Here is a 14,380-nt window from a genome sequence, read left to right as displayed (position 1 = left end):
GCTTCAGGCACCAACTAAATTACCTCTTGCCCTCCAGATCTTTTTATACTAGCCTTCTGGACCCTGACTGACTGCTTCCTGCAGCCTTTTTCCTGATTGGCTGTGTCCCATGCAGTGTCTACAGGCATCTTGGAGGACCCTTACAGCCCTTTTTCTGAGGTAGGGTGTGGCAGTGCCACAAGGCCTCTAATAGGGGGCTTCAGGGTCTAGTCCACTTCATCTTAATTCCCAATTAGCTTGAGTTAGCAAACAGGTTTAGACACTTCACAAATGTTTGTGACCAGGACTGACCATCTGTGAAGTGTCTATACCATCTTTTCAAAACATAGAATCATAGAACACTAGAACTGGAAGGGATGTCAAGAGGTCATCAAGTCTAGTCGCTTGTCCTCTTGGCAGGACCAAACACCATCTAGACCATGCTAACATATGAACTAACTTCAATTAATTGGCAATCAGTTACTTCAAATGTGTTCTCGAGGGAGTATTTATAGAAAGCCTGCAGAGTTCACTTATACAAGAAGTCAGAAGAGAGCTGTACTTCCATTTTTAAAGGGTAGGCTGGTTTTATGGTTATGTTTTAAGAGCGTTTGTGCTCTGCGGACTTATTACAGGTGACCAACTGTATGCTTATGAAGTAAGCTGATTGCCCCTACAAAAATCTATGTTTGGGGCCAGATTTATAAGGGTAAACGTACTTTTAAAGGTGCAGTAAGTGCCTAACTGTTATTGAAAGTCAATAGGAGTTAGGCACCTCACCATCTTAGGGGTGCTTTTATAAATCCCACTAAGTATCTCTGCATCTTTAAATGCTAAAAATACTACATAAATCTGGCTCACCAATCTATTAGAATTCTTTGAGGGGGTCAGCAAACACAAATAAGGGCTTGTCTTCACTGACAAGTCACTGCTCTGTAACTTTCTAATTCAGGGTGTGAGAAAATACTCTCCCCCGCAAGAGCAGCTAGTTACAGTGTTATATAGCACCAGTGTACACTGGCTCCCAGTGCTGTTACCTATTCACCTTGTGGAGGCGGTTTACACAGAGTGGTGGGAGAGCTCTTTCCCAGCACTGGTGTCATAACTACATTGCCATGTTAAAGCTCTGCTGTGGCAGTGCTTTGGTATAGACAAAAGCTAGGTGTGAGCCAGTGGATATGGGGTACTTGGACTTTCAGAAAGCCTTTGATATGGTCCCTCCCAAAAAGCTCTTAAGCAAAGTAAGTAGTTATGTCATAAGAGGGAAGGTTCACTTATGGATCAGTAAGTGGTTAAAAGACAGGAAACAGAAGCTAGGAATAAATGGTCCGTTTTCAGAATAGAGAGAGAGAAATAGTGGATCTGTACTGGGACCAGTGTTATTCAACACATTCATAGATGATGTGGGAAAAGGGGTAAACGAGGTTGCAAAATTTAGTTACTCAAAATAGTTAAGTCCAGAGCAGACTGCAAAGAGTTATGGACTCTCACAAAACAGGGTGATTGCACAACAAATGGCAGATGAAATTAATTGTTGATAAATGCAAAGTTGTGTACATTGAAAAACATATTTCCAATTTTAAATATAAAATACTGGGATCCTAAATTAGCTGTTACCACTCAAGAAAGAGATCATGGTATCATTATGGCCAGTTCTCTGAAAACATCCACTCAACATGCAGTGACCATCAAAACCACTAACAATGTTAGGAGCTATTAGGAAACGGATAGGTAAGACAGAAAATATCATAATGTCACTTTATAACTTCATAGTATACTAAATCTTGAATACAATTCTGGTTGCCCTGTCTCAAAAAAAGATATATTAGAATTGGAAAAGGTACAGAGAAGGGCAACAAAAGTTATTAATCATATAGTACAACTTCTGCAAGGGGAGAAACTAAAAAGACTTGGATTATTCATGACAGAAAAGATACAATTAAGGGGGATGTGATAAGAGGTCTATAAATCATGAATGGTATGGAGAAAGCGAATAGGGAGGTGTTATGTACTTCGTCACATAACACAAGAACCAGACATCAAGTTAAAAACTAACATAAGACAGTACTTTTTTACAAAATGCATGGCTAACCTGTGGATCTTGTTGCCATGGGATGTTAAATTCAAAAAGGATGCATACGAGAAATGGAAACGTGGACAGTTGACTAAGAAGGAGTATAAACATACGGCTGGAGAATGCCAGGCAGTAATCAGGAAAGCGAAAGCACAATTGGAACTGCAGCTGGCAAGGGATGTGAAGAGTAACAAGAAGGGTTTCTACAGGCATGTGAACAATAAACAGGTTATCAGTGAAGGTGTGGGGCCATTACTGGATGAGGGAGGTAACCTAGTGACAGATGATGCAGGAAAAGCTGAAGTACTCAATGCTTTTTTTGCCTCAGTCTTCACAGACAAAGTCAACTTCCCCATGATGGTCCTGGATGATGCAGTATGGGAAAGTGGAGGGCAGCCATCTGTGGGGAAGGAACCATTTCTGAGCTATCTAGAAAAATTAGATGTGCACAAGTCCATGGGTCTGGATTTAATGCACCCCGGGGTACTGAGGGAATTGGCAGAGGTCATTGCTGAACCTTTGGCCGTTATCCTTGAAGACTCTTGGAGATTGGGGGAGATACCGGATGCCTGGAAGAAGGCAAATGTAGTGCCCATCTTTAAAAAAGGAAAGAAGGACAATTCAGGGAACTATAGACCCGTCAGCCTTACCTCAATCCCTGGGAAAATAATGGAGGGAATCCTCAAGAAATCCACTTTGAAGCACTTGGAAGAAGGGAAAGTGATCAAAAGTAGCCAACATGGATTCACCAAGGGCAAGTCCTGCCTGACCAATCTGATTAGCTTCTATGATGAGGTAACAAGCTCTGTGGACTTGGGGAAGTCAGTGGATGTGATATACCTTGACGTCAGCAAGGCTTTTGTTACAGTCTGCCACAACATTCTTGTCCATAAGTTCAGGAAATATGGATTGGATCCTTGGACTATAAGATGGACAGAAAGCTGGCCTGATGGTCGGGCCCAACAGGTAGTGGTCAACGGCTCAATACCTGGATGGCGGTCTGTTTCAAGTGGAGTGCCGCAAGGCTCGGTTCTGGGGCTGGTGTTATTCAGCACCTTTATTAATGACCTGGATGAGGGACTGGGTTGCACCCTCAGCAAGTTTGCGGATGACACAAAACTAGGGGGAGAGGTAGATACGCTGGAGGGCAGAGACAGAATTCAGAGTGACCTGGATAAATTGGAGGACTGGGCCAAAAGAAATCTGATGCGGTTCAATAAGGAGAAGTGTAGAGTCCTGCACCTGGGGTGGAAGAATCAAAAACATTGTTACAGGCTGGGGACCGATTGGCTCAGCAGCAGTACGATGGAAAGGGACCTAGGGGTTATGCTGGATGAAAGGCTGGATATGAGTGAACAGTGTGCCCTTGTAGCCAAGAAAGCTAATGGCATACTGGGGTGCATTAGGAGGAGCATTTCGAGCAGATCCAGAGAAGTGGTTATTCCTTTTTATTCGGCACTGGTGAGGCCACATCTGGAATATTGTGTACAGTTTTGGGCCCCCCAGTATGAAAAGGATGTGGATTTGCTGGAGCAGGTTCAGCGAAGGGCAACAAAAATGATTAAGGTTCTGGAGCACAAGACCTATGAGGATAGGCTGAGGGATTTGGGCTTGTTTAGTTTACAGAAGAGAAGAATTAGAGGTGATTTAATAGCAGCCTTCAACTTCCTGAAGGGGAGCTCTAAAAAGGAGGATGAGAGACTGTTCTCAGTGGTGTCAGATGGCAGAACAAGGAGTAATGGTCAGATGTTGAAGAGGGAAAGGTGTAGATTAGAGATTAGGAAAAACTACTTCACCAGGCGGGTGGTGAAGCATTGGAATGCGTTGCCTAGAGAGGTGGTGGATTCTTCATCCCTTGAGGATTTTAAGTCCCGGCTGGACAAGGTTCTGGCTAGGATGACTTAGTAGGGTTGATCCTGCTTGAAGCAGGGGGCTAGACTAGATGACCTCCTGAGGTCCCTTCCAGTCCTGTGATTCTGTTGTGAAGGCCAAAACCATAATTGGATGCAAAAAAGGATTAGGTAGGTTCATGGAAGGTAAGTCCTTCAGTGGTTATTAATCAACATGGTCAGGGTTGCAACTTCATTTTGTGGGTGTCCTTAAACCTTGACTGCCAGAATCTGAGAGTGGAGGATGGGGAGGGGAGATGGATCCTTCAATAATTGTCCAGTTCTCTTCGTTATCTCTGAAACATCTGACATTGGCCATTGTGGGAAGACAGTATATTGGGCTAGATGGACCATTGATCTGACTCAGTATGGCCATTCTTACATTGGTGTAATGGTATACTGGTCATAAGCAAGAGAGTGTTTTAATATGGCCAATGTAAAGTTACACACTTAGGAACAAAGGATTTTGGTTTACTTACAGGGTTGGGCACCTTATCCTGGAAAGCAGTTATTCTGAGAAAGGTTTGTAGGGTCAAGGTGTATTGTCAGCTGAACATTAATGCCCAGTGTGATGACATGATATAAATCAAGGGCTGACACAGTCCCTTGATACACCAGTGGGACTACTGAGTAGAAGTACAGAGGTTGTTATTTTTGTGTCTGGCAACGGTTCAACAGCTCTAGGAATGCGGTATCCGGTTCTAGTATTCATCATTCAAGAAGGACATTGATATAAATTGGAGGCAATTCAAAGAAGAATCTTGAGAATGATTCAAGGATTAGGAAACATACCTTATAATGATGACTTAAGAAGATCAATCTAATAAATTTTAACAAGGAAAAAATTTTGGGGTGACTTGACTAGTCTATAAGTACCTCTATGGGGAACAAACATTTGATGAGCTGTGTCTACACGTGCATGCTACTTCGAAGTAGCGGCACTAACTTCGAAATAGCGCCCGTCGCGGCTACATGCGTCGTGCGCTATTTCGAAGTTAACTTCGACGTTAGGCGGCGAGACGTCGAAGTCGCTAACCTCATGAGGGGATCGGAATAGCGCCCTACTTCGACGTTCAACGTCGAAGTAGGGACCGTGTAGACGATCCGCATCCCGCAACGTCGACATTGCCGGGTCCTCCATGGCGGCCATCAGCTGGGGGGTTGAGAGATGCTCTCTCTCCAGCCCCTGCGGGGCTCTATGGTCACCGTGGGCAGCAGCCCTTAGCCCAGGGCTTCTGGCTGCTGCTGCGGCAGCTGGGGATCCATGCTGCAGGCACGGGGTCTGCAACCAGTTGTCAGCTCTGTGTATCTTGTGTTGTTTAGTACAACTGTGTCTGGGAGGGGCCCTTTAAGGGAGCGGCTTGCTGTTGAGTCCGCCCTGTGACCCTGTCTGCAGCTGTGCCTGGCACCCTTATTTAGATGTGTGCTACTTTGGCGTGTAGACGTACCCTCGCAGCGCCTATTTCGATGTGGTGCCGCGCAACGTCAAAGTTGAACATCGACGTTGCCAGCCCTGGAGGACGTGTAGACATTATTCATCGAAATAGCCTATTTCGATGTTGGCTTCACGTGTAGACGTAGCCATAGTGAGCTCTTCAATCTTGCAGACAAAGGTATAACAAGATTCAATGGCTGAATGCTGAAGCTAGACAAATTCTGTGTGGAAATAAGGTGTATATTTTTAACCATGGCAGTAATTAACCATTGGAACAATTTATCATGGTGTGGCGTGGCTTCTTCATTACAGGAAACTTTAAAATCAAAACTGGATGTATTTCTGAAAGATATGCTTTGTTTCAAACAGGAATTATTTTGAAGAAGATATGGAGAGTGTTATGTAGCTCAAACTAGGCAATTACAGTGGTTCCTCTTGGCCTTGGAGTCTACAAATGTTGTCTTTTCCATGAAGATACAAGTGTTTTTAATTTCACCACTTGCAGGTAAATCCCAAAGGAGGTCTAATCACAGCTGGGTTTGAAGATGGTGTTGTTCGCATCATTGAAATTTATGATCCCAGGGGACTTGCCATTGTTGCAGGACGGACCAATGTAGGCAACGCACAGATGCGTCTGAAACAAGCTTTTAAACCCCACACTGCTGCAGTTACAGCCTTGGCATATGAACGAAATGGAGAAGTGCTTGCCACAGGGGTATGTGTGACTTATTCACCACATTGTTTTTAATGAAATCAAAATGTAAAAGTATTCTAAGGTGTGATATGAGTGTGCTTATTTATTGACTTATCCATTCATAACTGCCACAAGGAGACTTTTCTTGTGATCTGCTCTTAGCCATTGGAGATTAAGGGTTTTATGGACTAAAGTTTTAGAGTCCTACAAGTGCAGGAGAGGCCCAGGGAGAAAAGATCTTAGAGCACTTGGAAGAGGATAACTTGATCTCTAGTATTACCTGATTTTCTGTATCAGTGATGGGTCCAAGTAGCTCATGGCTATGTCTACACTGGCACAAAACTTTGAAATGGCCATGCAAATGGCCATTTCGAAGATTACTAATGAGGCTCTGAAATGCATATTCAGTGCCTCATTAGCGTGTTGCCAGCCGTGGCTCTTCGAAATTGCTGTGTTGTGCTCCTGCACGGCTTGTCCAGACAGCGGTTCTTTCCGAAAGGACCCCTCGAACTTCCAAGTACCCTTATTCCCATCAGCATTGGCCATTTCAAAGATTTCTCTTAGTGTAGACATAGCCCATATATATCCAAAATAGGAAACTGTATTGGTTTACAAATATTGGGAATGCATAGCGTTGGCTATGTCTACACTAGCCAAAAACTTCAAAATGGCCATGCAAATGGCCATTTTGAAGTTTCCTAATGAAGTGCTGAAATACATATTCAGCGCTTCATTAGCATGCGGGTGGCTGCAGCGCTTCGAAACTGACGCGGCTCGCCGCCGCGTGGCTCATCCCAACAGGGCTCCTTTTCGAAAGGACCCCGCCTACTTTGAAGTCTCCTTATTCCTGTCTGCTCATAGGAATAAAGGGACTTCGAAGTAGGCGGGGTCCTTTGGAAAAGGCGCCCCGTTGGGATGAGCTGTGCAGCGGCGAGCCGCGCCAATTTCGAAGCGCTGGGGCCGCCCGCATGCTAATGAGTCACTGAATATGTATTTCAGCGCTTCATTAGTAAACTTCGAAATGGCCATTTGCATGGCCATTTTGAAGTTTTTGGCTAGTGTAGACACGGCCATTGAGATGAGGAACATGTGTAGCCCTGAAAGATTTGAACTGGGCGGTTATGTGATATCATTTGAGAGCCTTGAAGTGCATGCTTTTTATTGTCTTCTGTCTTTTCTTTCTCAGAGTAAAGACAAAACAGTCTTCTTCTTTGCTGTTGAAGACAAATATGAGCCAATCGGATACATTTGTGTCCCTGGGCCTGTGCAGGCATTACAATGGTCTCCACCTTCTCATGTGAGTAGTGAATACTTTTTCTGGTGCTTGAATCTGTTTTTAAAAGAAGCTGTTTCATCACACTGATGTTATAGCCTACATTGTTATCTTAAGGATGAAGAATCCCTTTTAAGCAATGTGTTGCAGACATTTTGCTGCCACACACTTCATGCCATTTTAGGATGAGAACTATTATTAAACAGAATCATCCTGCCGTGCAGTCACTTAAAGGTGTTTTGGACTTGAGCAGTGAAGAGTAGGGTCACCTGGAAACCACCAAAAATCTGGCTACACCTCAACTTGCTCCTGTGTGTGAAACAAGCCTCTGGATCTGCTAGTGAAACTTTTGAGGTTTAGTTTTAATTTAAAAGCCCTGATTTGAACAGTGACGGTGCCTCGTTGCCCAGGTGCAATTAGGCATTTGCAATTGTAAACAAAGTTTTCAAAGTATCAAAAACAAAGTTTTGGGTGTTTCTCTGAACTCAAGCTCCAGTGCCTTTGATAAGTATCAGAGAGATAGCTATGTTAGTCTGTATCTTCAAAAACAACAAGAACTCCTGTGGCACCTTATAGATGAACGGATATTTTGGAGCATAAGCATTCGTGGGCAAAGATCTGCTTCGTCAGTCTTTGCCCACGAGTGCCTTTGATGTTTGTCCATCACTAATTCAAATGGAATTTTGTTGTTAAAAAACAAGAGGCAAAAAGTTTAATAAGACTGGGTCCACTCTAGAAACTTTTGCCAGGGTAAATGTTGGTTGGGGATGTATGGTTCTTTATGAAGTTTATAAACTGGCAAAAACACCTCACATAGATTGTCATGTCACTGGAGTGGCTCACAATTGTGTGTGCCAGTCTCAGGTCAGATGGTTAGAAAATAGAATAGAAACCCCAAGCTGGTGGTCATCTTCTTAAAACCTTGTACTCTGAATGGAGCATAGGTCATCTACAAGTCTCCTCCGCTTCCCTCTGTCTTGGGACAAAACTTCTAGCTGATTCCAGGAGTACCCCAGTTGTTGTCCTTCAGTCTCAGTAGATCTTTTCCATGTTGTCCAAGGTTTTCATCTTTTATGTTTTCCTTGCGGGTTCCATTTGAGATCTTGACAGACTGTGCTGGATGATGGTTTTCTGAGAGTGCCCTACTCATCATATTCTATAATTACATTTCTCCAAGCCAGTAACAAATGTGCATTCCTGGATCACTATCCCAGTATTACCATCGAGACACAGGGAGCTGCTCCCTCCCCTTAGAGTCTCCAGCCCATCTTGCCACCCAGATAAACTGGACTTTGTGATAAAAAGCTATATAAACCAGAAGTCGTATCGCATTAGATTATTCTCAGTATTAAAAGATCAGTCACTTATCTCCCAGGTCATTTTTCCTCTGGACCTTACTCCAAAAACCATGCTGGTAGTCAGTTTTCTAGTAAAGATTTATAAGCTACAAAAAAGAAATGAGAGTTATTGAGAGGTAAAGGCAGGTAGAACAAATTAACAGGTGAGTCAGAGACTGTAAATCCAAATGATAGCAGTAATATAATCTGCCAACTTTCCAAAGTCTCATCAGGTCACCCAGAATAACTCTGAGCATCCCTGTCTTGCATTTGGAATGCTTCTCTGCAAGTGTCAAAAAAGTTCACAGAGAAACATTTCCTGAAATCCATTTGATAGATTCTCCAGAAAATACTCTGAACAGCATCTTCACCCACATGGGTTTTGATGAGCATGAAATAGAGACTGCATCCACGATTTCCCACTGTTGAACCCAGTGGCCTTTGCTTTAAAGTTAGCACTCTTCATTTGCATTTCCCCAAAGCTTCAGATGCATGTAATGGATATTTGGCTACAAGAATATGCATAATGTAATTTCTGTTATAACATTTAATAGAAATAGATAAGTGAAATAATACAAGTAACATTACATTAGTTTTCTTGAAGTTTTAACAGCTTAATGCAATTGTACATTAACACACCTTCAATCTAGGGGTATTTAATTACTAGGCAAACATTATGTAGAAGCAATGTAGTAGCAAACTGCAGACTATAGGCCAACAAAAACAACATAATCAATATCTCCTTTGATCTCTATTAGCATGAATGTGGATTCAGTTGTGCTCGCCAAGAAGTCAGTTAGCCAGTATCACTTGTTTTTTAAAAGGAAATTATATAAGCTTCATGTTGATGAATGGATTCTTTTGCTGGTATAAATTGTCTCTGCCCTGGAATTTGCCAGTATATCTGTATATACTAATATAGCTGTGCTGGCAAACGCTGTCTAGACTAGACCTGGCCTAAGTAACCATAGGAATTTGCTCAGAGCTGCCATCTCAGATTCATTCTTCCCTGGCAACCTGTTACTTGTATACCTGACAAACACCAGTATTTCTTCTCCCTCTTGCTTGTCAGGGTCTTCTGATTGTCTGCTTGCCTGCCAATGACAAGTATCTATCCCGACCTTGCTGCTAGGTGTAGAAACCCTCTTAAGAGAGTATATTTATTTTCATGTGTCGTATCTAGGTTATACATTCATATAGATGTCAAATGTACTTTCATTTTTTCTCTCTTCTGTATAAGCAAAGAAGGAGATTAAAAACTGAACATTTAATTAAAGGAACTTAAAGGTGGAGACTTTAGATGAACAAAAGATGTTATTTTAAGTTGCAGTTCATACAGCAACTGCAAACAACTCCCTTTGTATATATTATGGTTGGGTGAATTACTTCAAATAATACAAAGAGCCCTGCCCCATCCGTGAGGCCTTCTATGGGAAATAAATATCTTCCTCCTACTTCTGTTGTTCCCTTTGATATTGGCTTTTTATGGGTCTAGCAGGGACCGGAAATCTTGTAAGAGAGCTGTTCCCCCTTCCCCCAAGATTTCAGGCCCCATCTTAAAGATAGTACAGATAAAGCTACTTTCATCTGCATATTCAAACAAAACCTCTGACACAAGCTTTTGGTTTTAGGCCAGTCTTTCAAAACAGCTAGACTCACAAGGTGTGAATGATTCCTTCTCTTCCCTGAGCACCTTCTTTTCAGCAGGGCATCCTAGTGCCATGGTTACAGTCCCACTTTTTCTGACAGGGTATGTCTACATTTACCACAGCGTTGACACTATGCAGATTGATTTTCCAGTGTTTGATTTAGTGCGTCCCTAGTAGGGGCGTGCTAAATCAAACACTGGGGGCACCCCCATTGACCTTGGTACTCCTTGCAGTCATGAGGGGTAAGAGAAGTTGAGAGAAGAGTTTCTCCCATTGACCTCCGACTCTGGGGGCAGAGGAGAAAGTCAACCTAAGGTACATCAACTCCACCTATGTTATTCTAGTAGCTGGACTTGTGTATCTTAGGATGACTTTATCCCCAGGTGTAGACCTCCCCTGAGGTCCACAGTTTCATTTGCTTCGGTAATACCTCTGCTTGGGGATGCCTTGTTACAAAAACATGTAATAAATAATCCATAGCAGAAGTCCCAAAACTTAGTCCATTAATCACCCCCCAGAGCACGGAGCTTTTATAATACACAACAGCTAGTCCATCAACACAGCACTTATCACAACAGCATCTTCTACCACCCAAGCTCATTTTTTTTGTCCTCTACTCTCCTTATTTGGATGACATCCACATTCCCCAAAGCTTTCTGCTATGAAAACAATAAAGCAGTCCAGTAGCCCTTTAAAGACTAACAAAATAATTTATTAGGTGATGAGCTTTCGTGGGACAGACCCACTTCTTCAGACCGTAGCCAGACCAGAACAGACTCAATATTTAAGCCACAGAGAACCAAAAATGGTAATCAAGGTTGACAAATCAGAAAAATCATTATCAAGGTGAGCAAATCCTAATTCACAATCCTGTCAGTCAGCTCTTTAATGGAGTGGGCCATTCTGTTAATGACCTGAAAGTTAGCGTCTTACCGAAGAGGAATTTTCACAACAGTTTGGAAAGAGAGGCTGCTGAACTCTCTTTTATATTCAAATTCGACACATTAGCACATGGTTTGAACCGGAATGGGTATTTTCAAGGTCATTATAGGGGCTCTTATGCATACTTGGATTTATCTAATTCTTGACTCCCCCAGCCCCTTTTTCACCTCTGCTCTCTGATTTGCTCACCTTGATAATATTTTTCTGATTTGTCAACCTTGATTACTATTTTTGGTTCTCTGTGGCTTAAATATTGAGTCTGTTCTGGTATGGCTATGGTCTGAAGAAGTGGGTCTGTCTCACGAAAGCTCAACAACTAATAAATTATTTTGTTAGTCTTTAAAGTGCTACTGGACTGCTTTTTTGTTTTGACAGTATATAGACTAGCACAGCTATCTCTCTGTTACCTTTCTGCTAGGAGTTCATCCTTACCAGTGGAGTATCCGTCACTCCCTCTGTTCTGTTAACTTCTCATCTGGCATGGAGAAGCCAGCAGGTAGATCCTTCTGTTGTTTCCCTTTTCAGCCCTGTCTGGTCCTCAGCTCCAGTTCTTTCGCTTGGAATTCATCAGGCAATGTCTTCTGTTGCTTTTCTGCCTTTAAGTCTCTGGTCCTGCCTGTTGGCCTTTGGAAGATCAGGTAACAAACCCCATTCCAGCCTTCACTATAAACCTTCTCTGTCTAATTCTCCCTGAGCCTTTATCATGCCAAGTGCTCTGCCTTTTTAATTGGCAAACTGGAGCACTTGCACTTACTCACAGGAACTGGATCCGCTTCATTTTAAGGGGCCAGCCCCCATACCACTAACCATAATCGTGCTGCTCTCAGTCTAAATAATTTCAAAACATTATCTGTACTCTCTGTAGCAAGAAGATCTTCAGATGATTAGCTTTTTATAGGGTATGCAATATAGATCAGAGTTGCTGATTTTTGGTGGAGATTTGCTCATTTAAATAATCTGTGGATGTTGACTGGAGTGCCTTTAACTTTGTGGCTTGAAAACTTCTGTCCGGGAGCTGTACTCTTCCTCTCTCCCAGTTCCATATGTCTGTCCAGTGCTTATGTTCTGTGTGTTGTTCTACAGGCAGAGAGCATGCTGCTTGTGCTCTGTGAGAATGGCTTTGCTCTTCAGGTTCCTGCTCCCATCCTTAGAGAAGAGGACACAGTGGCCACCTACGAGATCAAAGACCTGCCCACACAGTACTTCCATTTCTGCAGCATTAAATCCCGGATCAAGGTAAAGAACTATCTTGTGAGGAATGAAGTTCTGAGCTATCCGTATCCACAGAGTGAAAACTTTCACTGAAGTTTCTAGCTTGTGTAATGCTGAATGCAGGATTGTAGTGGAGCCATTCAAAAGGAGTACGGGCACAGATTACTCATGCTTCATCAGTTGGAAAATATATTTGTCATCATTTATTCATGGAAATAAAAAGTGGAATGGAAGAATAACATGTAATTTATAATGCATGTATATTACAGGATTATACTAGGGGTAGCAGAACTAAAGTTAAAGTGTCATGTTCATTCTAAAATATATATTCAATCTTTTAATTTACAGAAAAAATTATCCTTACAGCTGTACTTTCTCATGCTCAATCCCATCTTTGAAGGACATTCTTTTGAACAATTTCATAAATATACATTTGGCCACTTTTAAGTTAATCAGAGATGAAGTATGGTTGTTGTTTTCCACCAGTTAACATTTTCTGATACTTTTTTTGTATGTGCTGCGATGACTCTAACCAGGAAATTTTTATTTTAAAAAATCAGCACTGAATGGCATTTATGCATCCTTCAATAAGGACTAACTTCTTTGAAGACAGGAGGGACCAAATTCACGTCTGGTATAAATGTGGGCAACACCTTAGGTAGCACGGAGTTGCACAGTCTTTCACTAGTATTTTAGGAAACTGAAAAACAAGTTGGTGGTTGGCTCAGGAATAGAACACTAAGGCTTTGTCTATACTTGCAGGTATAAAGCACTGTCATTTACAGTGCTACTCACAGAGTGCAGCAATGAAACTGCTCTTGTGTGTTCACACGGTTAGTTGTCAGTGCAGTAGCATGACCACACTTGTGGTACTTGCAGCAGCATTTGGAGCAGTGCACTCTAGGCAGCTATCCCACAGAGCACCTCTTCCTTTTTTTCCACTAAGGCTGTAGGAAAGCAGAAGGGGTGTGTGTGTGTATCACAGGGCACCCTGAGTCCTGTCCTGCCCTAGTGGTGCATCAGTTTGCACCCAGAAACCTCTGTGGTTTTATCCGCATTTGGTGCCATCTTTGGACAGATTTGTGCTGCATGTCCTGCCTCCTCAATGTGCGGTTGCTTTATAACTGCTACCTCGATAGTTTGTTACCCCACTGCCTTGTGGGTTATCCTGGGAAGGAGCAAGGCTAAGGCAGTGAACCCTGACAGAAAATCCGGAGCGGAGTCCTAAGGCGGTTCTGTGCCAACTTCTGGCATTGACCCGGCAACTCCTGTAGCTGAGCTGGTACCAGACGTAGAGGTTATCCTCTCTTTTGGACTATATCAGTAAAGCCAAGACTGGGACACTGGCGTCTGGGCAGCCCAGGGTCCCAAAAAAATTGCCCAGGCTCGCACCTGGAGAGGTACTCTATCATCGCTTAACAGCATTGAACCAACACGGGAGGTAACAGATACCGGTTATAAGCTCTTGCTCGATTGGCGTAGAGAACGAGCGCCAGGGGTTGCCTTCGACGGTGGGAGAGATCATTGCATCTCACTGGACAGTCACTGCCCGCCTTAAGCTGGGCAGCCCCCAGCCAGTAGGGTACTGTCCCACCACAGTTCACCTGCCTCACTGGGTGTGTGAGGCTTAAGGTTCCCAAACCTGACAAGTGACCTGAAATCTGAGCACCAGGGAAACCAATAAGAAAATCAACAAGAAAAGGAAACCATCAAAGTTTTAAGCTTGCTTGCTGGAATGTGCAGACCACGCTGACCGGTTTGACTGAAGATCTTCAGGACATCAGCGACACCTGAAAGACCACTGTCATCAATGAGGAACTGAAGAGGCTCCAAGTTGACGTTGCTGCTCCGCAAGAGACGCGACTCGCAGATTCGGGATCTCTAAAGGAAAAGGAC

The 14,380-nt window shown here is 43.0% G+C and overlaps 1 protein-coding gene across 1 annotated transcript in view; it reads left to right on the top strand.

The window, feature by feature from the left end:
* The window catches only part of CFAP44 (cilia and flagella associated protein 44), a 117,657-nt gene that overhangs the window by 49,073 nt on the left and 54,204 nt on the right, over positions 1 to 14,380 (top strand). The window contains exons 16-18 of the mRNA XM_074983552.1: positions 5,883 to 6,092; positions 7,258 to 7,368; positions 12,356 to 12,508. Coding sequence (XP_074839653.1) covers positions 5,883 to 6,092; positions 7,258 to 7,368; positions 12,356 to 12,508 — 474 coding nt within the window. The remainder of the gene's footprint in view (positions 1 to 5,882; positions 6,093 to 7,257; positions 7,369 to 12,355; positions 12,509 to 14,380) is intronic.

Source organism: Carettochelys insculpta, chromosome 1 (genome assembly GCF_033958435.1).
Source record: "Carettochelys insculpta isolate YL-2023 chromosome 1, ASM3395843v1, whole genome shotgun sequence".
NCBI lineage: Eukaryota > Metazoa > Chordata > Testudines > Carettochelyidae > Carettochelys > Carettochelys insculpta.
This window is presented reverse-complemented; position numbering and strand designations above follow the sequence as displayed.